This window comes from Schistocerca nitens, chromosome 2, assembly GCF_023898315.1.
Source record: "Schistocerca nitens isolate TAMUIC-IGC-003100 chromosome 2, iqSchNite1.1, whole genome shotgun sequence".
Taxonomy (NCBI): Eukaryota; Metazoa; Arthropoda; class Insecta; order Orthoptera; family Acrididae; genus Schistocerca; species Schistocerca nitens.
Window position 1 is genome coordinate 1,027,180,626 of NC_064615.1, and position 25,879 is coordinate 1,027,206,504.

Consider the following 25,879-nt stretch of genomic DNA (forward strand, 5'->3'; position numbering starts at 1 on the left):
CATCATAGACAAGTGTTATCATCAGGAGTGCCCCAGGGAAGTTTGATAGGACCACTATTATATTCTATATACATCACTGATGTGGTAGACAGAATGGGCAATAACCTGCTGTTGTTTGCTGATGATGCTTTCGTGTACAGGAACTGAAAGACTTGAAAATAAATAAGCTGCCAGGTCCAAATGGAACCAAAATTCAGTTTTGAAAAGAATACTCTACAGCATTGGCCCATTATTAGCTTGGGTGACTGCAGGAGGACACAAGATGACTTAGACTAAATTTATAGTTGGTTTGATGATGGCAGCTGTAGGTGTAGAAAAATGTAAATTTGTGTGGTTGAGTTGGAAAAACAAACCCATAGTTTTCAGATACCATGTTAGTAGTGCCCTGCTTGACACAGCCATATCATTTAAATATTGACACACATGTATTCGGAGGTGCTTCAGAAACAAAAACGGGAATTTCTGGAGGGAAGACAATGTTCTTTTTGAGGAAAAATGTTAAGAAAACTTGGAGAACCAGCATTTGAAATTGACTGCAGAACAGTTCTGCTGCCACCAACATACTTTTTACATATGGACCACAAAGATAAGATACAATGAGAAATAATGACTTTTATGGCAGCATATGGTCAGTTATTTTTCCCTTGTTTTAATTGTGAGTGGAACAGTAAAGGTAATAACAAGTAGTGGTACAAGGTACCCTCTGCCACACACCATACTGTGTCGTGTGGAGTATGTATGTTAATGTAGATTGCCACCTCTGTAGTACCAGTAATTGAGTCTCTCGTGTTGGTAACATAACAGAATAAGGGTACAGCTCATGTCTTCAGGGTTTAAAGAAAGACACTGATTCAGTATCTCAGTTTATTTAAAAAACTGATAGTTACAACTGTGGGGAGCTGTTGTATTTCATTTCTCACTTACAAATCAGCCTCCCATTCATTTACTGGTCTGTTATATCTATCTGCACTCTCTGACTCAAAGGGGATTTTATTATGTTAGTACTCAAATGGCATCTTTATTATTAACTTCCCTAGCCCTTCTCCACGAATGTGATATAGGTGACTTGCAGAAGTTACATCGCTGAAACAAGAAAAGTGTAGCAACTTTTTAATTAGATCACACAGGGTGACAAAATTTAAGATGTCATTTAAATCTGATAATGGAATGTAGTCGAATTAAGTCGGGTGATGCTGAGGGAATTAGATTAGGAAATGAGACACTTAAAGTAGTAAAGGAGGTTTGCTATTTGGGGAGCAAAATAACTGATGATGGTCGAAGTAGAGAGGACATAAAATGTAGACTGGCAATGGCAAGGAAAGTGTATCTGAAGAAGAGAAATTTGTTAACATCGAGTATAGATTTAAGTGTCAGGAAGTCGTTTCTGAAAGTATTTGTAGGCAGTGTAGCCACGTGTGGAAGTGAAACATGGACGATAAATAGTTTGGACAAGAAGAGAGTAGAAGCTTTCGAAATGTGGTGCTACAGAATAATGCTGAAGATTAGATGGGTAGATCACATAAGTAATGAGGAGGTACTGAGTAGGATTGGGGAGAAGAGGAGCTTGTGGCACAACTTGACTAGAAGAAGGGATCAGTTGGTAGGACATGTTCTGAGACATCGAGGGATCACCAATTTAGTATTGGAGGGCAGTCTGGAGGGTAAAAATCAGAGAGGGAGACCAAGAGATGAATACACTAAGCAGATTCAGAAGGATGAAGGCTACAGTATTGACTTGGAGATGAAGAAGCTTGCACAGGATAGAGTAGCATGGAGAACTGCATCAAACCAGTCTCAGGACTGAAGACCACAACAACAACAACAACAACATATAAAACTGCTGGTATGCATCACATATCTTCCCAAAAATTGTGGCAGTAAACATATTGTGCAAAATTATAGGACTAATACTGCTTCAGAAAGTTAATATATAGATAATGTCAAGGAGCCTTTACTGTGCCGTTTTGTAGACTGTTGAACTGTCATTATGTGGTTGATCACAAGAAACTGTTTGGTTTTCACATATTTGCAACCTTTATGAACCATTGTATGCTTGTGGCACAGACATTGACAAGGTATCACAGGGATTGTACTGCACTGTCAGTAAAAACTTAATATGAACACCAACATATTTTATCACCAGTTTTCAGTTAGCTGTAATGGACAAAGTGCACACTACAATGCTTGCAATAAGATGTATGTTTTACAATTACCAAGTTTAGTTTTATTCACATTGTATTATTGCAAAAATTCACCAGTTAAGTGGTGTTGATTAACTCGTATTTGTATAGTTAGATGTGTAATTTAAATAATAATTAAGTTAGATATTTTAACAATTTGTTTTTAATTGTCAGATTAAAGAGGAGTCCTTTCTTGAAGATCTCAGCAACCTTCTGAATTCTGGAGAAGTTCCAAATATATTTCCAACAGATGAAAAAGCAGATATTTGTGAAAAAATGCGAGTATTTGATCGTCAACGGGATAAATCTGTTCAGGTTGGTCATCAGCGTATCATCAAGACAACATTTTTTGGTGTATTGTATCCCCTTTTGCACATATGAATTGAAAGTTGGTTAACAGATATTTTGAAGATAATTGTGATCATCAAAGGTGAAGGAAATAATATGGTCAGTGACAGAAAACTCCTAGGCCCAGCTGAAAATTTGATCTGACGTCTTTGGCTATGCAGTCAGACACTTACTGTACAGTGTTGCCAAGAAACTATACTTACATCAGAATCTATAATCAGTCTGTAAGTATGCCAGGATGTTCAGTTAATAGTCAATACCTGTGAAAAGCAGAGATCCAGGTTTGTGTCTCAACCTACCACTGAGTTTTAACTTATCAGAATAGCTCAAAACATAATTGGTACCGAGAGTTCAGTTGTGAAACTCAAAAGAGTTGTTATAGGTTAGGATAGACTGCTACTCATCGCACACAAACAGCCACTGATTTCTGATGAGGGTAGCATCTGAACTGCATTTCACTGCAGTCAGGACTTAATGCCTGGATACAACAGTGGTCATGTGTGTGTGTGAGTTATGCTTCTATGGATGTGTGTGTGTTTTTCTACATCTGAAAAAGACTTTGGTAGCTTAGTGTACTTTTATATGTTCCTGCGTGCTACTCAATGCCTTATTTGGGTTGTGTGTAGCAATCTATTGTGATTCATGTTGTTGTTATTCCATCCCTGATTTTCCATTGTTCAAAGAAGACTTTCATACATGAAAGTTCATTATGTGAACACAGTGGAAACTGTATACCAAACAAGAAGCCCAGATTTATTCCTTGTCCACCATAATTTGTGTTTATAGAGGGTGATTAAAGAAAGAAACTATTACAAACTGACATGGTACACTGGGCTGTAACCACATAGGAACTGGGAATCACATGCTACAAATGGTGGCCCAAAGTGTGAGATGCTCAAAGTTTTGTCCAGATGCATTAAGACACACTTGACATAGACACTGCATTGAACGGGACATCCTCTTAAAGATACCTGGTGTATCTCAAAGACATCCTGTTTCCACAGCAATCCTGCCCACTAGGTCTACCATAATGTAACAGGTGTTTCATACACAAGGCACTTTTGATAACCCCACAGGAAAAAAATCAATAGGGGAGAGATCGGATGATCATGGTGGCCATTTGACTGATCCATTGTGATCAATCCAGCTGTTGGGTAAGGTTGCCTGAAGATGTGACCTCCCTTGCCTGATGAAATACTTGTGGCTCCATCATGCTGAAATCAAATGCAGCAACAAATAAATAGGAACATCATTCAGCATGTCCAGCATAGTCTCTTGCAGGAATCTGAGATATGTGTGACCATCAAGTCAGTCTGTGAGAATATATACGCCAATTCAGCAGACTCCGACGATGCCAGACCCCACATTAAGGATAAATTTGTGTTGTGAGTCATGCATACATGTAGCTTGTGGGTTCACATTGGCCCATGTATGCAGATTGTGAGCATTCATCACACTCTCATTGGTGAAGTGGACCCTCTTGAAGCTTTGGTCTGCAGTGGATTTCTGCAGAAACCACCATGCAGATCCCATGCCCTTTTTGTAGTCCACTAGTTGAAGTACCTGGATGCATTGGAAATGAAACAGATGTAGTCCTTCATCACATACACTGTGCCAGACAGAGGGTTGGGGGATATTAGTGGCGTGGGATAGACCTTGTGGACTTTTTGATGGTATAAGCTGCACCCTTTTGAGAACACTTTCTTTTGCTGCAACCATCTGTGCTGCTCATTGGTGACTGGGATCTGGCTTGTGTCTTGGAATGAGCCCCAGTTTTGCACAGTTGGTGATGCAGGGTGGTGAATAATGTTTGGCATGGCACCTTTCTATCGCCATGTTTCGCGTGATACAATCACACAGCTTCTCATCCACTGCAGTTGGCCACTCCATTATCAAATGTGTTTCAACCGTTTTATGGGACGTGTTGCTAGCCATGTTACTCCCAACACTTCCACAGTTGGAATCGTCAAAATCTCCATACTCCCCACCTGTTTTTGTATAGCAGTGTGCTCTCATGGCTGTAGTGCCCTCTTGTGGCATCTGCAATCACCAGTTTCTATGTGATTACTGGTCCCTGTTGTATACCCATTATGCCATGTCAGTTTGTGAATGTTTTTTTGATTCACCCCATGTATAGGAACGGAATAACATGAGAATATTTATCTGTATGGATTCTAACTTACTTCACAGCAGTTAGACTTAAACCTTCACAAAACAAGAAAAAGTAGAAATTAGTGTATATCTTCAACACTATTTCCATGAATGACTGAACAGCGTAACAGATATAAGACTGACACTGTAGTAACACTGTTCACGTTTACGTCGCACTTCACTTAGCGTAGACCGGGACTGTGTCCTAGGCATGCCCGATGTTGACTGACTGGGCACGGCCCGTGCTGCTGGAGTTGTTGTTGTTGTTCTTGTTGTTACGCCGGCAGAGGTCGCGTCCGAATTCTCGCGTGCCCTCTGGTGGACGGGACTCTACTTGCGGCAACTACCGCCCGTGACGCGCCGTGCCAATGTGCGCCTCCCGCGATCTTTCTGGTGGCTACTACACTCCTCCACCTTCGGGGGGTGAAGCCACTGTGATCCACTGCGTCGGAAGGTGGAGCGTCGGGCAGGAGCGATGACCTCCACATCCATTGGATGGCCGGAGTCGAGGGGATCTGCCAACCCTCGAGCTGGAACCTTCGAATACAGCTGGAAGTGACCCACACGAAGAGGCCCCCGTCGTCCCACAACCGGAGCTCGGGACAGAATGGGTGACAAGCTGTCGAACTCCGGATCCCGTTCCACCTCGGGAGGGGCAAGACCCAGTGGTGGGGATGAAGGGGAAGGGACGACCACAGGTGAACTAGCCCCCTGAGAAACCGAACCTGCGAGGGGGGCCGGCTCTCGCTGGGGCATCTCGAATGATGGCGATGCCGGTGCTGGAGCTACTGGAGGCTGCCAAGGCTGAGAACCATCGCAGTGCGGCAGAGTCACAGCGGGGAGAGGACGTAACGTCCCCTGTGAAACCAATACAGGTGCCGGCAATGGGGAAGCCGGTGTCCGAGAAGTCGGAGGGCGGGTGCCCGAACGTGGACGTAGCTGATTTTGGTGACGACGTACCACCCGATCCCCCGCCTGCAAGGTATAGAGCCGGCGGCCATTTCGGCGCAGGACCACCGCCGGTATCCAACGTGGATTGCGACCAAACCCACGGGCCCAGACCGACATACCCAATGGAAAGCCAGGTACTTCGTTTTGTGAAGACTGGTGAGGACCAGGTCGGAGGAGGTGCAGCAGAGTCCTAGGTTGACGCCCATGGAGGAGCTCTGCGGGGCTGCGGTCGCCCATTGGTGTGGTCCGGTATGCCGTCAAGAAAAACGTCAAGGCTTCCTCTGCAGGAAATTCGTGCACATACTTTTTCATCTGCGTCTTAAATGTGCGCACCATGCGCTCGGCTTCCCCATTCGATTGTGGATGGAAGGGGGGAGAGCAAACGTGCCGAATACCGAAGCGCCTACAAAAATCCTGGAAGGTCTGCGAAATAAACTGCGGTCCATTGTCTGAGACCAGGGTGATTGGCAGACCTTCCACAGAAAAGATTTTTGCTAGTGCCTGGATTGCAACTTCTGAAGTGGTTGAGGAGCAGCGAACCACATATGGGAATCGGGAATAAGCATCAATGACAATGAGCCAAAAGCCATTGAGAAACGGGCCCGCAAAATCGATGTGAACACGTTCCCATGCTTGTGTTGCCGGCGGCCATGAAGAGAACGCTGCCCTGGGAGATGCTTGTTGGCTCGCACACTGGGAACAGGCGGCCACCAAGTGCTCAATTTCTCTGTCAATACCGGGCCAGTACACATGTCTGCGAGCCAAGGTTTTAGTACGGGAAACACCCCAGTGCCCCGCATGTAATAACGTGAGGACCTCCCTTCGTAAACCTGCAGGAACAACCACGCGAGGAGCTGTATCATCGGTAGCCAGAAGGAGAACTCCTTCCAAGACCGAGAGGCGGTCTCGTAGAAGAAAATAATTACGAAGAGGGTCCGAGGCCCGGCCTGAAGGGCGGGATGACCACCCCTGCTGAATGAGGCGAACTACTTGCCGGAGAACCGGGTCAGCCGCCGTTTCCCTGGCGACTCGAGAACTAGTGATCGGAAAGCCATCAACTGCTTGGCGGGATGCCACATCCAAATGAAAACACATAATCTCCTCTCGATCGAACATAGGATCCGGGCCCACCGGAAGACGGGAAAGAGCGTCGGCGTTGGCATGCTGTCCTGTAGGGCGAAAATGAATGTCATAATGGTACTTAGAGAGGAACAAGGCCCAGCGCTGTAGTCTGTGGGCCGCCGTATCCGGAATCTGAGAGGTGGGGCCAATTAACGATATTAACGGCTTATGGTCAGTGATTAACTGAAACTTCGTGCCGTACAAGAAAGGGTGAAACTTGGTAACAGCGTAGACAATGGCCAAAGCCTCTTTTTCCACCTGGGAGTAATGGGCCTGCGCGGGACTAAGCGTTTTAGACGCAAACGCCAGTGGTTGCTCGGAACCGTCTGCGTTGCGATGGGCCAGGACCGCCCCCACCCCATACTGCGAAGCATCTGTAGCCAGGACCAACGGCTTACGGGGATCAAAAGTAGCCAAACAAGGGGCTGAAGTGAGGAGGCCCTTCAACGAGGTGAACGCTCGCTCGCATTCAGGCGACCAATCAAAAGGAACACCCTTGTGCAGAAGGCAGTACAGGGGGTGGGCTATAGTGGAAGCCCTGGGAATGAACCGGTGGTAATAGGCTATCTTGCCTAAAAAGGCTTGTAACTCTTTCAGCGAAGTGGGCCGAGGAAGGTTGACGATACCTTGGACCAAACTTCCTAGTGGCTGTATGCCATGCCGAGATATGGTGTAGCCCACATACTCAATGGACGGTTGGAAGAAGGTTGACTTACGCAGGTTGCAACGCAAGCCCACAGACCTGAATTTGAGAAAGAGGGTGCGAAGGTTGTGCAAGTGTTCCTTCGTGCTGCGGCCTGTGACAATTATGTCATCCAGGTAATTAATACAATGAGGGATTGTCGACGTGACATGCTCAAGATAACGCTGGAATATCGCCGGGGCACTGGATATTCCAAAAGCCAACCGCTGGTATTGGTAAAGGCCAAACGGGGTGTTGACGACCGCCAGCCGTTTGGAGTCATCATCAAGAGGTATCTGATGATAAGCCTCCGACAGATCGATTTTCGAAAAATATTGGCCACCCGCCACGGCGGAGAACAATTCATCAGCACGAGGCAAAGGATAGGTGTCCACCACCAATTGGGAATTAATGGTGGCCTTGAAATCGCCACAAAGACGTAAGTTTCCTGAGGGCTTCTTGACAAAACTGGAAGAAACGGGAAGAACGACCCCTAGGGCTGTCAGCCGGTCTAGCTCTTCCTTTACCTGAGGACGGAGAGCCAAGGGGATCTGTCTCGCGCGTAGAAAACGCGGGCGAGCCGACGCCTTCAATGTTAAGTGAGCTTCAAAATCGGAAACACGCCCCAGGCCCTCCTCAAAAATATCTGGAAAGTCTGAGATCAAAGATTCCAATGAGTGATAGGGAACGTCTTCGGAGACCAACTGTATGGTGTCAGCAATAGAAAAACCGAAAGCCTGAAAGGCATTCAGGCCAAAAAGGTTAGCGGAGCTCGCATCACTGACAACAATAAAAGTAATAGGCCGAGTGACTGATTTGTAAGTCACGTCGGCAGTGAATTGACCCAGTAGGGGAATGAACTGTTTACCATAACCGCGTAGATGCCGGTAAACTGGCGCCAACGTGGGCGATCCAAGGTCGGAATAAGTTTGTGCATTCAACAACGAAACTGCCGCCCCCGTATCTACTTGCAGTTGTAACCGGCGCTACCGAACCGACACCTCAATAAAGAGTTTGTGGGCCGATGCGTCGGGAGCCTGGCCCGATGAAACTTCCTGAATGTCAACGTCCATGTCCTCTGTACTTGCTTCCTTCGATGCCTTTGAGGCTGAGCGGCAAACTTTAGCAATGTGACCTTTTTTATTACATTTGCAACAAACGGCCCAACGCTGGGGGCACTCTGACCGATCGTGATGTATATAGCACGACGCACAGGACGGCAACAGGGGCCGACGGCCGGAATTCTGCTTACGCGCCGTGCGGGAGCGGCCATAACGGCCGGATTGTACCGCTCGCACGTCGTCCACCCCGGACACAGTGGACGCGGCCGCGCCACCCTGAACCTCCGCAACGTCGCACCACGCTTCCAGCTGTTGACCTGCCGCGTGAGAGACTTCATACGATTGAGCAATGGACAGAACTTCCTCGAGGGAAGGGTCTTCTAACTGCAGGGCCCGTTGCCGGACCTCCCTATCAGGGGCCGAACGAACAATGACGTCGCGTACCATAACGTGGGCATACGACTCTCGCGACTGCTCCGTGACAAAATGACACTTGCGACTAAGACCGTGCAGGGTAGCGGCCCACGCCCGGTAAGACTGATGGGGCTGTTTCTTGCATTGATAGAACTCGACCCTAGCCGCCACAACATGCGTGCGGCGGCGATAATAGGAAGACAGCAACGAACACAATGCGTCAAAAGTCAAGGACGAGGGTTCCTGCAACGGCGCTAGCTGCCGTAAAACTTGATACAGCGAGGGAGATATCCAAGACAAGAAGAGAGCACGACATACCTCCGCCTCGGCAACATGAAACTCCTGGAAATGCTGCCGAAGGCGATGTTCATATGCGTCCCAATCCTCCGCCGTCTCGTCATACGGGGGAAAGGGAGGAGGGAACTGCGCCGGAGCAGACGGCGTGGAGAGCAACGCCGGAAGCACTTGTTTCATGGTGGCCATGAGTTCCGTCTGCTACGCAACCAAAACTCGCACCAAATCCTCCATGCCGTGGAGAAACTGCGAAACCGGAACAACGACGCAACACGCGAAAGAACGACCCTACTCGTCGCCAATTGTGTAGTAACACTGTTCACGTTTACGTCGCACTTCACTTAGCGTAGACCGGGACTGTGTCCTAGGCATGCCCGATGTTGACTGACTGGGCACGGCCCGTGCTGCTGGAGTTGTTGTTGTTGTTCTTGTTGTTACGCCGGCAGAGGTCGCGTCCGAATTCTCGCGTGCCCTCTGGTGGACGGGACTCTACTTGCGGCAACTACCGCCCGTGACGCGCCGTGCCAATGTGCGCCTCCCGCGATCTTTCTAGTGGCTACTACAGACACAACAAGAAAGAAGCATACCGAAATTTGTGTCATCACTGAGTCACACATGATTATAAAAGAATGGGTGAGATAATTCAAGAAAACAGGATAAAAAATTTGCTGTAAATGAAAGTGTCACAAAATGGAAAGGGCATATGGAATAACAAAACAACATTTACAGTAAAAGGTGTGTAGCTAGAAATGCAAATATAATGCATTACAACTTGGCAGTAAAACTACAGTGCCTAAGTACAAGTGAGTGTCTAGCACTGGGTTATTAATTGGACAAACTAGAAATATTGGGAAGAATAATCACGAGGAAAATTATAGGTCCTGTATGAAGCACAGAAGCCTGCAAATTATTAAGTAATAATGCAATATATCAAAACCTAGAAAAAGTAGCAGGAACAGTTCTGGAAAGAAGACAGATAGTTTTTGGCCATTTATATGGACTGAATAACATTGGTCTGACAAAACATATCTTCAAGTACTCAGAGGGCAAAAAATAAATAGCTGACATTGAGAAGTTAATTAATATTGTGAGATACAATCTTAAATAAAACCCATCAGAAGACAAAGTCTTTCCTTTATAATAATATTTTCAAAGAAACTAGTCATTATTCCAACCACATGATATAAACCACTTAAGCAATTGGAAATCGAGAAGAGAGATTAGTTTAAATTGAAAGAACCACAAATTATTGTGAGTTTCCAAGGGAGAACTAGGCAATGATTGAATGAAGCAAGGGAAAGGAATACAATATAAAGCTAATAGGTAGCTTGCAGAGATGAAATAGTGAAAGCAGCAGTGGATCACATAAGCAGGGTGAGGAGTCAGTCACCTTTCTCACCTTAAGCCACTTGTTTTAACGTTGACAATATTATGAAAATGGTAGATTGCAACTCACCATAAAAATGACACACTGAGTTGCATACAGGCACATCAAAAAGACTGTTACACACTGAGCTTATGGCCAAACGTACTTCATATGGTGGTACTTCTGTATCCTCACATTGCACTGTCATGTCCTCATAATTAGTGTGGCATTTATATGGAGCCACTTCCATTGAGGCATTGCAATTCTTGGGCAAATCTTCATTTGCATTTTTCAGAAGCTCCTGTTGTTGATCTGTGTCTCATGATTGTGATAGAGCTTCATGCAAAGAACATGGATGACATGTCTTTGCTTTGGTCCACTCAGTCGAGGACCATCACCATCATCTAGTAGGTGGTGTCTCATTAGCAGCTTGGGGTTCAGTATGGGCTAAAGTAGCATTTTATGACTTTTCTGTTAGCTAAATGTTCCACATATGTGTGAAAATCCAGGGTTGTTGTTTGGCATTAAAACATTTGTGGTCATTATCCTGGGCTTCTAGGGTGTGTATGCATGCCACTTATCTTACCACTTCAGTTATGATGGCGTGCATTTTGATGTAATCGTCTTGAGCACCGTTAGGTTAAAGTGGAAGCGAAGTCTGGTTGCTAGTTCTGCTTTGCAACTATAGAGTAGAGAAAATTATGCGAATACTGCGATGCCTTGCTTTGCCGTGTTGTGTGTGAAAGTTATGACAGACAGTACCATGCCCCATTCTTTTTGTTTAAGGCCACAGTACATCAATAGAGTATGTACCAATGACCTCACAAAATGTTCTGTAATGCCATTTGTCTGAAAGTGTGAGTGGTAGGTAGTTGTTGTCCTATGGAAGATGTAGCATCATGACATCACTTCTGACACCAGTCTTGACTGGAAGATTTTTGCACTATCAGGGATTACCTGTGGTGGACCATACTTCAAAGTTATGTCTTCGGCAAGCAACCTGGTAATATGTCTTGTCATAAATTAGCTAACATGACAAGCTGCTATTTCTGTTCCATTGGGCTGTAATTCCTTTTATACAATGTTCCATTTAGAAATCTAGGTTTTATTTTGGCACCTGCTTCATTCTGTAAGACCTGTATATAAAATTGTACTTGATCAACCCTTTGTTCAGCTAACATGCTCATGGGCTGTCACCAGTGCTGTTAAGTTCCTCGAAATGATAATGTGAAAGACAGTATTCTTGGGTATTTGTGTCCACTTTTGCTTACTACTGTCATGTCATATTTCTGCAGCTTCAGTGACTCTTGAAAGGAATGATCAGAACAATGAACGATATGTCATGTGAACTTACTGATAGCCCACATACTGCGAAGCCTCATTCTCATTCAAAGGGCAATTAATCTCGGACTTCTAGAGTACTCAGGAAGAATAAGAAATTATATCAAAGAGACATATCATGGACAAACATCAGAATATGCAATGTAGCCTTCCACAGCCAATATTTGTTTATATACACCCAGTTCACCAAGGATATATCACAGTAACAGAAACTTCTGGATGGAAAACTTACCAAACGAAAGTGTTGGTACGTTGATAGAAACAATAACAAACACAAACACACACACAAATTTCAAGCTTTTGCAACCCACAGTTGCTTCATCAGGAAAGAGGGAAGGAGAGGGAAAGACGAAAGATGTGGGTTTTAAGGGAGAGGGTAAGGAGTCATTCCAATCCCGGGAGCAGAAAGACTTACCTTGGGGAGAAAAAAGGAACAGGTATACACACGCGAATCTGCTTAGTGTATTCATCTCTTGGTCTCCCTCTATGATTTTTACCCTTCACACTGCCCTCAAATACTAAATTGGTGATCCCTTGATGCCTCAGAACATGTCCTACCAACCCATCCCTTCTTCTAGTCAAGTTGTGCCACAAACTTCTCTTCTCCCAAATCCTATTCAATACCTCCTCATTAGTTATGTGATCTACCCATCTAATCTTCAGCATTCTTCTGTAACACCACATTTCGAAAGCTTCTATTCTCTTCTTGTCCAAACTATTTATCGTCCATGTTTCACTTCCATACATGACTACACCCCATACAAATACTTTCAGAAACGACTTCCTGACACTTAAATCTATACTCGATGTTAACAAATTTCTCTTCTTCAGAAACGCTTTCCTTGCCATTGCCAGTCTACATTTTATGTCCTCTCTACTTCGACCATCATCAGTTATTTTGCTCCCCAAATAGCAAAACTCCTTTACTACTTTAAGTGTCTCATTTCCTAATCTAATTCCCTCAGCATCACCCGACTTAATTCGACTACATTCCATTATCCTTGTTTTGCCTTTGTTGATGCTCATCCTATATCCCCCCTTCAAGATACTATCCATTCCGTTCAACTGCTCTTCCAAGTCCTTTGCTGTCTCTGACAGAATTACAATGTCATCGGCGAACCTCAAAGTTTTTATTTCTTCTCCATGGATTTTAATACCTACTCCGAACTTTTCTTTTGTCTCCTTAACTGCTTGCTCAATATACAGATTGAATAACATCGGGGATAGGCTACAGGCCTGCCTCACTCCCTTCCCAACCACTGCTTCCCTTTCATCCCCCTCAACTCTTATAACTGCCATCTGGTTTCTGTACAAATTGTAAATAGCCTTTCGCTCCCAGTATTTTACCCCTGCCACCTTCAGAGTTTGAAAGAGAGTATTCCAGTCAACATTGTCAAAAGCTTTCTCTAAGTCTACAAATGCTAGAAATGTAGGTTTGCCTTTCCTTAATCTTTCTTCTAAGATAAGTCATAGGATCAGTATTGCCTCACGTGTTCCAACATTTCTACGGAATCCAAACTGATCTTCCCACAGGTCGGCTTCTACTAGTTTCTCCATTCTTCTGTAAAGAATTCGCGTTAGTATTTTGCAGGTGTGACTTATTAAATGATAGTTCGGTAATTTTCACATCTGTCAACACCTGCTTTCTTTGGGATTGGAATTATTATATTCTTCTTGAAGTCTGAGGGTATTTCGCCTGTTTCATACATCTTGCTCACCAGATGGTAGAGTTTTGTCAGGACTGGCTCTCCCAAGGCCGTCAGTAGTTCCAATGGAATGTTGTCCACTCCCGGGACCTTGTTTCGACTCAGGTCTTTCAGTGCTCTGTCAAACTCTTCATGCAGTATCATATATCCCATTTCATCTTCATCTACATCCTCTTCCATTTCCATAATATTGTCTTCAAGTACATCGCCCTTGTGTAGACCTTCTATATATTCCTTCCACCTTTCTGCTTTCCCTTCTTTGCTTAGAACTGGATTTCCATCTGAGCTCTTGATGTTCATGCAAGTGGTTCTCTTATCTCCAAAGGTCTCTTTAATTTTCCTGTAGGCAGTATCTATCTTACCCCTAGTTAGATAAGCCTCTAGATCCTTACATTTGTCTTCTAGCCATCCCTGCTTAGCCATTTTGCACTTCCTGTCGATCTCATTTTTGAGATGTTTGTATTCCTTTTTGCCTTCTTCATTTACTGCCTTTTTATATTTTCTCCTTTCATCAATTAAGTTCAATATATCTTCTGTTACCCAAAGATTTCTACTAGCCCTCGTCTTTTTACCTACTTGATCCTCTGCTGCCTTCACTACTTCATGCCTCAAAGCTACCCCTTCTTCTTCTACTGTATTTCTTTCCCCCAGTCCTGTCAATTGTTCCCTTATGCTCTCCCTGAAACTCTGTACAACCTCTGGTTCTTTCAGTTTATCCAGGTCCCATCTCCTTAAATTCCCAATAGATTGTTGTCAGAGTCCACATCTGCCATTGGAAATGTCTTGCAATTTAAAACCTTGTTCCTATATATCTGTCTTACCATTATATAATCTATCTGAAACCTGTCAGCATCTCCAGGCTTCTTCCATGTATACAGCCTTCTTTTATGATTCTTGAACCAAGTGTCAGCTATGATTAAGTTATGCTGTGTGCAAAATTCTACCAGACGGCTTCCTCTTTCATTTCTTAGCCCCAGTCCATATTCGCCTACTATGTTTCCTTCTGTCCCTTTTCCTACTACCGAATTCCAGTCACCCATGACTATTAAATTTTCGTCACCATCACTATCTGAATAATTTCTTTTATTTCATCATACATTTCTTCAATTTCGTCGTCATCTGCAGAGCTAGTAGGCATATAAACTTGTACTACTGTAGTAGGCGTGGGCTTCGTATCTATCTTGGCCACAATAATGCGTTCACTATGCTGTTTGTAGTAGCTTACCCGCATTCCTATTTTCCTATTCATTATTAAACCTACTCCTGCATTACCCCTATTTGATTTTGTATTTATAACCCTGTATTCACCTGACCAAAAGTCTTGTTCCTCCTGCCACCAAACTTCACTAATTCCCACTATATCTAACTTCAACCTATCCATTTCCCTTTTTAAATTTTCTAACCTACCTGCTCGATTAAGGGATCTGACATTCCACGCTCCGATCCATAGAACTCCAGTTTTCTTTCTCCTGATAACGACGTCCTCATGAGTGGTCCCCGCCTGGAGATCCGAATGGGGGACTATTTTACCTCCGGAATATTTTATCCAAGAGGACGCCATCATCATTTTACCATACATTAAAGCTGCATGCCCTTGGCAAAAATTACGGCCGTAGTTTCCCCTTGCTTTCAGCCGTTCGCAGTACCAGCATAGCAAGGCCGTTTTAGGTTAGTGTTACAAGGCCAGATCAGTCAATCATTCAGACTGTTGCCCTTGCAGCTACTGAAAAGGCTGCTGCCCCTCTTCAGGAACCAAATATTTTTCTGGCCTCTGAACCGAAAGTGCTGGCAGGTCGCTAGACACACAAACATACACACAAAATTCTAGCTTTCGCAACCAACGGTTGCTTCGTCAGGAAAGAGGGGAGGAAAGGGAAAGACGAAAGGATGTGGGTTTTAAGGGAGAGGGTAAGGAGTCATTCCAATCCCGGAAGCGGAAAGACTTACCTTAGGGGGAAAAAGGACAGGTATACACTCGCGCACACATACATATCCATCCGCACATACACAGACATGAGCAGGCATTTGTAAAGGCAAAGAGTTTGGTCAGAGATGTCAGTCGAGGCGGAAGTACAGAGGCAAAGATGTTGTTGAATGACAGGTGAGGTATGAGCGGCAGCAACTTGAAATTAGCGGAGGTTGAGGCCTGGCGGGTAACGAGAAGAGAGGATATACTGAAGGGCAAGTTCCCATCTCCGGAGTTCTGACAGGTTGGTGTTAGTGGGAAGTATCCAGATAACCCGGACAGTGTAACACTGTGCCAAGATGTGCTGGGCGTGCACAAAGGCATGTTTAGCCACAGGGTGATCCTCATTACCAACAAACACTATCTGCCTGTGTCCATTCATGTGAATTGACAGTTTGTTGCTGGTCATTCCCACATAGAAAGCTTCACAGTGTAGGCAGGTCAGTTGGTATATCACGCGGGTGCTTTCACATGTGGTTCTGCCTTTGATCGTGTACACCTTCCGGGTTACAGGACTTGAGTAGGTGGTGGTGGGAGGGTGCATGGGACAGGTTTTACACCGGGGGGTGGTTACAAGGGTAGGAGCCAGAGGGTAGGGAATGTGGTTTGGGAATTTCATAGGGATGAACTGAGAGGTTATGAAGGTTAGGTGGAAGGCAGAAAGACACTCTTGGTGGAGTGGGGAGGATTTCATGAAGGATGGATCTCATTTCAGGGCAGGATTTGAGGAAGTTGTATCCCTGCTGGAGAGCCACATTCAGTCTGATTCAGTCCCGGAAAGTATCCTGTCACAAGTGGGCACTTTTGGGGTTCTTCTGTGGGCTGTTCTGGGTTTGAGGGGATGGAGAAGTGGCTCTGGTTATTTGCTTCAGTACCAGGTCGGGAGGGTAGTTGCGGGATGCAAAGCTGTTTTCAGGTTGTTGGTGTAATGGTTCAGGGATTCCGGACTGGAACAGATTCGTTTGCCACGAAGACCTAGGCTGTAGGGAAGGGACCGTTTGATGTGGAATGGGTGGCAGCTGTGATAATGGAGGTACTGTTGCCTGTTGGTGGGGTTGATGTGGACGGATGTGTGAGGCTGGCCATTGGACAGATGGAGGTTGTACTGGTTGTTACCTATCTCGTTTCTTGATAACTGAATGATGTGGAATCTTACGCGGTATATTGTGGTAGGACCACATTCGCACGACGTGTTTGTAATTGAGAATAATACGAGTAGTTCCAGCACAATTTCAGCAAGGCTTATTTATTACTCGCTGCTGAAAGATTACACACTGCAGATCTCGTTTGTCTAGGGGTTTTCGAAGTTTTGTCTGCAAAATCATTACTCTAGCAAGCATGGCCTGGGTTTTCTTCTTGTTTGAAATAAACACTACCGGATTCGAATTACTTTCGGCTAAAAATAATATTTATTCGTACTTTTTGTTTAGTAACTACAATATTTTCACTTCGAACATTGATACCCTAAAAATGCATTATACTGTACTGGTCATGTAAACACGTCCATCTCCCTCCACTACCGACAAAGAAGTGGCGGGCAAGCCAACATGTGCCCGGAAGTTGCAGACATTCCTGCATTCCAGATTCTTTGGTCTTCTGACCTTAATAAACTCCAAAGACACATATAAATAAATACATATAAATATACAACATTTAACATCTCAAACAAATCCATTATTTATCATAAAAGAAAATATTCATAAATAAATAAATTAAACACATTGTATGGCAACATAATGAAGTTACCTTAACTCTCTACTGTGGGCATCGTACTTTTCGCATGAGATAAACTTTATCTCCGACAGTTAATTACATTACAATAGCCCACCAGGACTTACAAGTGTACCTTGGTCCACTTGTCAGTCCGATACAGAAATTGCATCGTCTTGTATACAACTTTTTATCACAACTGTAGTAAACTGTTTATTCTTTCATCAACCCTTGACTTCCTCCTTTGTCTCACAACATAGATTACATACATACGTATGTCGATTTGTTGCCCAGAAATTTACTATAAAATAATACTAAAGTTAAAACATTTTCTCATATTATAACAAACATAGTACTAACTCCTATATCATCAGTGAAGTTGCAAAAGTATTTCAATTCAACAACACTATTCTCTCATGAGCCTTGTAAATTATGTGATATCAAAATTAAGAGACAAAATAAGCCAACAAAGCATCTGTGTTTTGTTATAAACAGAGCTGAATAAAAACACTTATGGTGAGCATGATGTAAAACAAAAGCACACTTGCATATACAAAAAAATATATTCTATTAACTATACAATTTTTTAAGCATTATGGTCTATTTAAGTGAATGAACAAGATTTCAAAATTTATGAGATTTGCTATTCTCAAACTGTGAGGGTGGGTGACATGTCTTGTCTCCTAGCATCATCAGTAAAATAAAATCCCTTATTTATCAAGTTTACATATTTTGCAATTCATTAAATACTGTACAATTACTTAAAAAAGCACATAGCAATCATGAAATCTAATCTTATAATAGAATTATGTGACAATCAGTCAAGATACAACATCGTTTTGCATGAGATGTGTTACATGGCATAGTATGGTGACTGCATATATATATATTTTTTTTTCCCCAGTAAAATTCTTTCCAGATAAAGGCATGTTTGTAGGCTCAGTTTGCTCTTTTCTCAATATACGGCTTCAAAGAAACAACATTCCTAAGACCAAACAGCTTTCTCGACTTGGGATATACTAATCGGTACGCATTTGGATGGGGGTTCTCAATAATCTCAAATGGCCCAATGTAAATTTCAAAGAACTTCTTGAGTTCTGCTGTTAGTAACTTTGATCGTTCGTGGGATTTCACTAAGACATGGTCACCTACTCTGAATGTGGTAGCCTTTATTTTCCTATCATGTCTGTTTTTCCTAGCTTCACCTAGTTTCTTCATGGTTTTCTTTACAATCTCTTCACGTTCTTTCATTGATATTAAGTTACATTGTGGAAAGTCTATTAATTCAGAAATAAGATTTGCTGGTCTCAGATGAAAGATAATTTCATATGGTGAAAACCCAGTAGAGCTATGCTGCAAGCTGTTATGATATCCTCGAAGTTGTTTACATGGCCGGACCAACTAGGGTGTTTGTGACTACAATACGTCCTACAAAGTCTCCCTATTTCTCTCATGTACGTTTCTGCTGGGTTTGAAGATGGGTTGTACACGGATATCAAGATATGTTTTGTGTTAGTTTTTTCCATGAATGCTTTCCAGTTTTTTGAAACAAATTGTGAACCATTATCAGATAGTATAGCTTTAGGTTTCCCTACACTCTTGAAGTAATCTCTCTCAATTTTTGTAATGATCTCTTTACTTGTAGCTTTTCGCACAGAATGAAGTTTAATTAGTTTGGAAAATACATCAACCATGACGAATATAAAACAATGGCCACCTTTGATTTTAGGTAAAGGTCCATAAAAGTCTACAGCTACTAAATCTAATGGCTTATCTGGAATGATGTTCTGCATTTCTCCCTGACATGTTCTGTTGCTTACTTTTACTCTTTGTCATTTGTCACATGTTGATATTTCGTTCCTCACCTTCTTTACCATGTTATAAAAGTAGATATTTTCTTGTAACTTTTTTACACATTTCTGTATTCCACAGTGACCATAACTCTCATGGGTGTACTTTATTAATTTGTCTGCCTCACACTCTGGCCAACATAGCTTCCAATTGTCAGAGTCCACATCTGTTCTTCTAAAGAGTGTTCCCTTAAAGACCTTATAGTACTTGTCAAGTTTATCATACCCTCTTTTGCCTAAACAGTCCTTAACCAATTTCCAATTAGGATCATTAGTCTGTCCTCTCCTGATGTTATTGCAAAGTGTCTTTATGAGCTTTTCATCTTGGATTCCCTTCATGTATCTTATTTTAAATTCCTTTTCTTCCTCTTGATCAAACATTTCCTGATCTCCTCCTACTGGTAACCTGGATAAAGCATCAGCTACTACATTTTCTGATCCCTTAATATACACAATTTCGTAATCAAACTGTTGCATGAACATTGCCCACCTGGTTAATCTATTGTGATATAGTCTACACTCCTGCAAGTAACTTAAAGCTTTGTGGTCTGAATAGACTTTTATCTTGTGTCCTAACAGGTATGTTTTAAATTTTGTAAACGCCCAGTGTACTGCGAGTAATTCTTTTTCTGTGACAGTGTACGTTCTCTCATGTTTAAGTAACATTCTGCTGGCAAATGCAATGGTACAATGAAGATTTTTTTCATTCACAACTTTCTCCTGAAATAGTTCTGCTCCTAGTCCATAATCACTACTGTCAGTGTGAAGACAAAATGGCAAATTAAAATCTGGTCTGTGTAAAAGACTGTTCTTACAAAGTTCATTCTTAATTTTATCGAATGCTTTCTGGCACTCTTCAGACCAATTCCATGGAGTATTTTTTCTAAGTAAGTTGCTTAAACATGTTACATTAAGGCATTGTCCATTTACATATTTTTGATAGAATCCACAGAGTCCGTAGAAAGACTTTAATTGTTTCCGGTTTCTAGGTGATGGAAAGTTTAAGATAGATTTTATTTTCTCTGGATCTGCACTTATCCCTTCCTTAGTAATGACATGACCTAAAAATTTGAGTTCTGACACACCAAATTTACATTTTTCCAGTTTTAATGTCATACCACCTCTTCTGAGTTTCTCACACACCTTTTCCAATAACTTCAAATGATCCTCCCAACTTTGATTTGAAACTAATATATCGTCTACATAAATTGTTAATTCTGACACAACTTCTTGGCCAAGTACATAGTCTAGGGCCCTTATAAATTCGGCGACTGATGAGTTTAATCCGAAAGGCACTACACAATACTGGTAACATCTCCCATTGTATAAGAAAGCAGTGTACTTTCTAGAACTAATTGCAAGAGGTACTTGATGAAAACCTGAAGTTAGGTCAAGGCTTGACATAATTTGGATATTTTTAAATTTATATAACAACTCATCGATGTTCTCTGGGTGGTCAGTTTCTCTGTATAAACATTTGTTTAACTGTCTGGAATCAAGTACTAGTCTGACTTGTCCATTAGGTTTATTTACAGTGACTAAGGGATTATTATAAGGGCTTATACTCCTCTCAATGATTTCACACACTTCCATCTTTTGCAATTCTTTCTCCACTGCTACCCTTTTTGAGATTGGAATACTGTATGGTTTTGTAAAGAAAGGTTCATGTGGCTTCAACTGTAAAGTACATTGGTATCCAATTACTTTACCTGGTATATTGCTAAATACATCACTATATTCCCACAAAAGTAATTTCAAATCTTGTTTTTGGTTCTCAGTTAGTTCTCTAGCCTCGACTACTTTTTCATTTACTAACTTTTCAAACTCTATCTCGTCTGTATCAAAATCGGTGACATGGCTTTCAATGTACTTACCTTCTTTTGTAACTTCAATACTGTTCACAGTCTTATTCATACAAAACACATTTGATTGAAGAAGTTTCGTAGTGATGACTTCACCACTTGGTAGAGTCATCATTAATTTCTGCCCTGCCCAATCAAATGCTGCACTTACTTTTGTTATCCAAGACATGCCTAGGATAAAATCCTCCATGAGATCAGGAATGACGAGACACCCATGTGACCATGACACTCCTTCAATTTCAAAAGTAAAAAAGCCTGACTCCTTATTGATTTACTGTGCTTCCCAGTAGCACCTCTTATTTTAATTCCTACCACAGGTAACTCAACATAATCCTTATTAGTTTTCAGTTTTTTACTTAATGATTCTGATATCCCAGATACTTGACTTCCTGTGCCCACTAAAAACTTTCCTTTTCATGATCCTATCTGCACATCAATAAACGGACTGCTTACATCAAAGTCAAATTTTTTGTTAATATTCTCATGTAATAAGTCATCTTCAATTTCACTGAATCCATATCCCTTTCCAGTATCCTTACCTGTATCATTACTACCAGAGTTATATGCTGTTATTACCCTAATTGCATTTTCTTTGGCCTGATTACTATTCCTGAATATTTCATTAATCCAACTACATTCATTTGTGCTATTGTGTGTTTCTCCTTTATATTTATCGCTTAACATTTGTGCAATGTGATACTTAATTCTATGCCACCAGTCTGGATACAAAGTTTCACATATATCAAGTGTTACCTTTCTGAAATTTTCATCATCCTTAATGGCACTATTGTTAACCCATAAGTTAAACAAAAATTGCTCACTATCTGGCATTTCATCATCTACTCCCCTAATGCTGTTAAGATTACCTGCTGTCAATTCCTTCTCATTTTTCTTCCATGTATTAAGATCAAATAAATCATTGGCTGAAATTCTGGCATCCTTATCATTGAAATTGTCAACTGTGTTCATGTGTACCTCGCTAATTTCATTACTATCCTCTTTTATATTAGTAATCCCTAAAGCTTCCAACTCCTCACTTACACCAATAAAACATCTATCTTCACTACTATCCTCAATCTCCTTTTCTTTCCAATCAACATCACAAAAATTATCATCTTTATCCTCTGCACTCTTACCTTCAGTATGCAGATACACATTTAAATCATCCTTACTAGGTGCTCTTTTCATTCCTAGCCCACCAGACTCTTCCATAAGTTCTCTAATTCCCAATACACTTTGATCATTCGAACAACTATTTTCCAGCAAGGTGCTCCTCTCAGCCCACTCATAGAATGAATCTAAGTTTAATTCTTCACAGTTTTCTAAACAATCAGTGTCTTTAAATAACTTACCTTTTGTTTCTGGTTTATTTGTATGACATATATTATTTGTAACAGATACTACATTAATGGGATAACACTTCTCTTTAAAATAATTACTCATTATGTCACAGGTATCTTTCTGTTTAGTTAGACATTTTGGGTTGACCCTTTCTATTTGTGTATAAGTAGCTCCTACCTTGCGGACCGCCAATGGAGCCTCATTCAGTTTTTTAACTCCTGTTCAGTTCTCCCCATACCATTATGACTATTCCACTCCTTTGGTTTATTTCCAAAGTGTCTGTTACCAAATTGATTATGATTATTTCCATACTGACCTTTGTAATGGAAATTGTGTCCTTGTGATCCCTTGAAGTTGTACTGGTGATTTCTCTGATGAGAATCACTACTTCCAAAATTGTGTGTTTCCTTTTTATCATGTTGTGTGTTTCCCCAATTTGTATGCCCTGTCTTTTGAAAATGGTTTTGACTATGGTGTGGTGGTTTACCCGTTTTCTCAATAATTCTGTTTAGTTTGTCAACATATTTCAAAAACTGATCTATTGTGTCATCTGGACCATAAGCTAACTCCCACTGTAGTTCACATGGTAGCCTCCTTTTAAGTGCATCAATTTGAGTGAGTTCATCAAAAGGTTTGCTTAGATGAGTGAGTTTCCTTAATTGATTTCTGCAAAATTGCTTCATGCTACCAAATTCGTGTTTATAAACAGGTCCATTCAAGAATTCGCTTTTTATTCTTGCTTGTTCTGTCTCTGACCAGAATTTACTTAAGAACCTCTCCTCGAACTCTGCAAAAGACATTCCCTCTGTACAATAATGATTAGTCCATGACAATGCTTCACCTTCTAGAAATCTTTTCACAAATTTAATTTTCAAATTATCATTCATATTTGGAAAAAAGTTATCTTTGCAATGCTGCAGGAAATCTACCGGATGCATACTGCTCTCATCTGAAAAGTTTTTTACTGGAATATTGTACCACAAAGTGCCAATATTGTTCAGCAAACTATTGGTGACCATATTGCTACTAACACTTTCAAGTTTCTTAGTGATGTCATTAATACTACTTTCTAAACTCTTGACTTCATTTTTGTTTATCTGATTATTTACATCTATTTTTTCAGTAATAATTCCTATCTTTTGTTCTAATTTGCTTTCTACTTTAACAATTTTATCGTCTACAAGAGAAATACGATCAGATACTGTTTCTTCTACATGTTTGATATCTGAATGCACAACTTAAAACGCATTATGGATTTTCTCTCTACCTGTACTAACTTCAGTTTTCAGATTTTTTACTTTTGCATCTACAATTTTAACTTTTCTCCCGACATAATTGACCTTACCCGTGATCTTAACCATATTACGACTCAAACTGGAAATTTTTGCTTCTACTTTTTGAAAGTGATCGTCATTTTTCTTTTCATATTCTTTGAACTGTTTTTCAAATTTATCACTCATGAGCTTAAGAGTCTGGTCTAACTGAGCAGCGTTGTTTTGCTCCATTTGATCCAAACGAATCTCATTAGCATCGAGTCTGTCTTTAATATTTCCTAACCATTGTCCGTTTTGTCTGTTAGTGTCATCAATTGCCTTAAATTTTCCCTCCATATAATTCATTATTTTTGATAGCATGTCTTTAACTTCATTCTGTCTTTCCGTATGAGTTTCAACTTTGTCTACAGGATTCGGACTGTTACTGTTGCATTCACTTATTGGAGAGATAATTCCCACTTGCGTAGTTCAGAGAAACGTCTGCTAGAAGAGAGTATTGAAATGACATGCCTAGTGAAGCAGCTGTTGAAGTCATGTTTGTTGTGGTGCACTGCATGTTCAGCAACTGGATGGTCAAGATTATGGTTTACCACAGTTTGTCGATTACCATTCGTGTGAGTAGACAGCTGGTTACTTGGCAGGCCTATAGACAGCTGTTCAGTAATTGTAGCATAGCTGATGTATAACATGGCTGCTGTCATATGTGGCTCTACCATTTATTGGGTAGGAAATACATGTGACTCGGCTGTGGTAGGAGCTGATGGGTGGGTATATGGAACAGATCTTGCACATGGGTCATGCACAAGGGAATGACACATGGGGTGCAGATCTGACAGCAGAATTTGAACAGACATACACAAGAATATTCTGTAGGTTGCTTGAGTGGTGGAACACTCCTTTGGGTGATATGAATAGGATTTTGGGTTGGATATCCATCAGAGTGTGGTGAAAGGTTTGTCAAAGCCTTGGTGAAGGGAGTAGTTCAGCCTTTCAAGGCCAGGCTGTTGCTGGCTGATAAGAGTAGTACTTGTGGGCCAACCCTTTATGTCTACCTTCTGGTTGTCCCATTGTGGCTGGTTACAGTGCTCCCACAGAATGACCATTTGCCTTTAGTCTTAACACCTCCAAACAATTGTCCATAACCTCAATCTCCCATCCTACATCCAAGATGTTGCTCACTCCTGTCACTGCCTTTACAAGGCTCCTGTCCCATTACCACCAGTCTCCTTATTAGTCATTGTGAATGTGACATCCTTGTACACAAACATCCCCCATGCCTATAGCCTTAAAGCCATTGAACACTACATTTGCCAACATCCTCCTGATATGAAACTTATCACATCTTTCCTAATCTTCCTGGCCAACCACATCCTGACCCACAGCTACTAAGCATGTCTACGGTCACTGCACCACTAGTACCACAGTTCTGCATATTTGTACTCATCTCTCTGATTAATTGTCTTTCCACTGATGCCATTACACCCAGATTGTGTTCTGTTTACAGTTGTTAGTGGTCATTACGAAAATGTGTAAGACAATCTCTACATTCTGTAATACTGTTTTTGAAAGTAAAGAATGTGAAGTCAACAGAAATTGGTTTTCAGCTTATAAAGATTTATGATGAACATGTAATGACTGATGGAATGGAGAGAATGTGAATGAGACAATTCAATGACTGATGAACCAGTGTTCATGACAAAGCACAGAGTGAGCAGCCTTCTTTTGCCAATGATGGTTTGGCTGAGAAAGTGAATGAGAAAATTTATAAAAAGAGATGGGTCACAATAAGAATGTTTTGTGATCAGTTTCCACAAATTTCAAAAACTTTTTTGTGTGAGATTTTCACGAATCACTTAAGCTTTCACAACTTGTTTTCCCATTGGGTTCTGGAAATGCTTATGGATGTCGACAAAACAAAGTGACTTGGCAGTGATTTGACATTTCTTGTCTGATGCAGTGATCAGTGAGATGAATTTTTAAAGAGTTGTGAAGTTGTGACCATTGATGAAACTTGGGTTTGTCATGTCAATCTAGAATCAAACCAACTGTGGTAGAATGGCAGTACTCATGATCACTCATAAAACAAAAATTAAAAATAATGTTGTGAGCACAAAAGAAAATTATGTGCACTGTGTTCTAGGACAGACAGGCATTATGCTTGTTGAGTTCCTTCTGAGTGGTGACCATCAAAGCTACAAGGCATGGAATGCTTAGTCAGAATGTTGTCTTGCTTCATGACAACGCATGTCCCCATTCTGTT

At 41.7% G+C, this 25,879-nt stretch overlaps 1 protein-coding gene across 1 annotated transcript in view; it reads left to right on the plus strand.

Annotated features, from left to right (window-relative positions):
• The window catches only part of LOC126237376 (dynein axonemal heavy chain 7), a 1,033,797-nt gene that overhangs the window by 549,746 nt on the left and 458,172 nt on the right, over nucleotides 1-25,879 (plus strand). Inside the window, exon 37 of the mRNA XM_049947460.1 lies at nucleotides 2,355-2,495. Coding sequence (XP_049803417.1) covers nucleotides 2,355-2,495 — 141 coding nt within the window. The remainder of the gene's footprint in view (nucleotides 1-2,354; nucleotides 2,496-25,879) is intronic.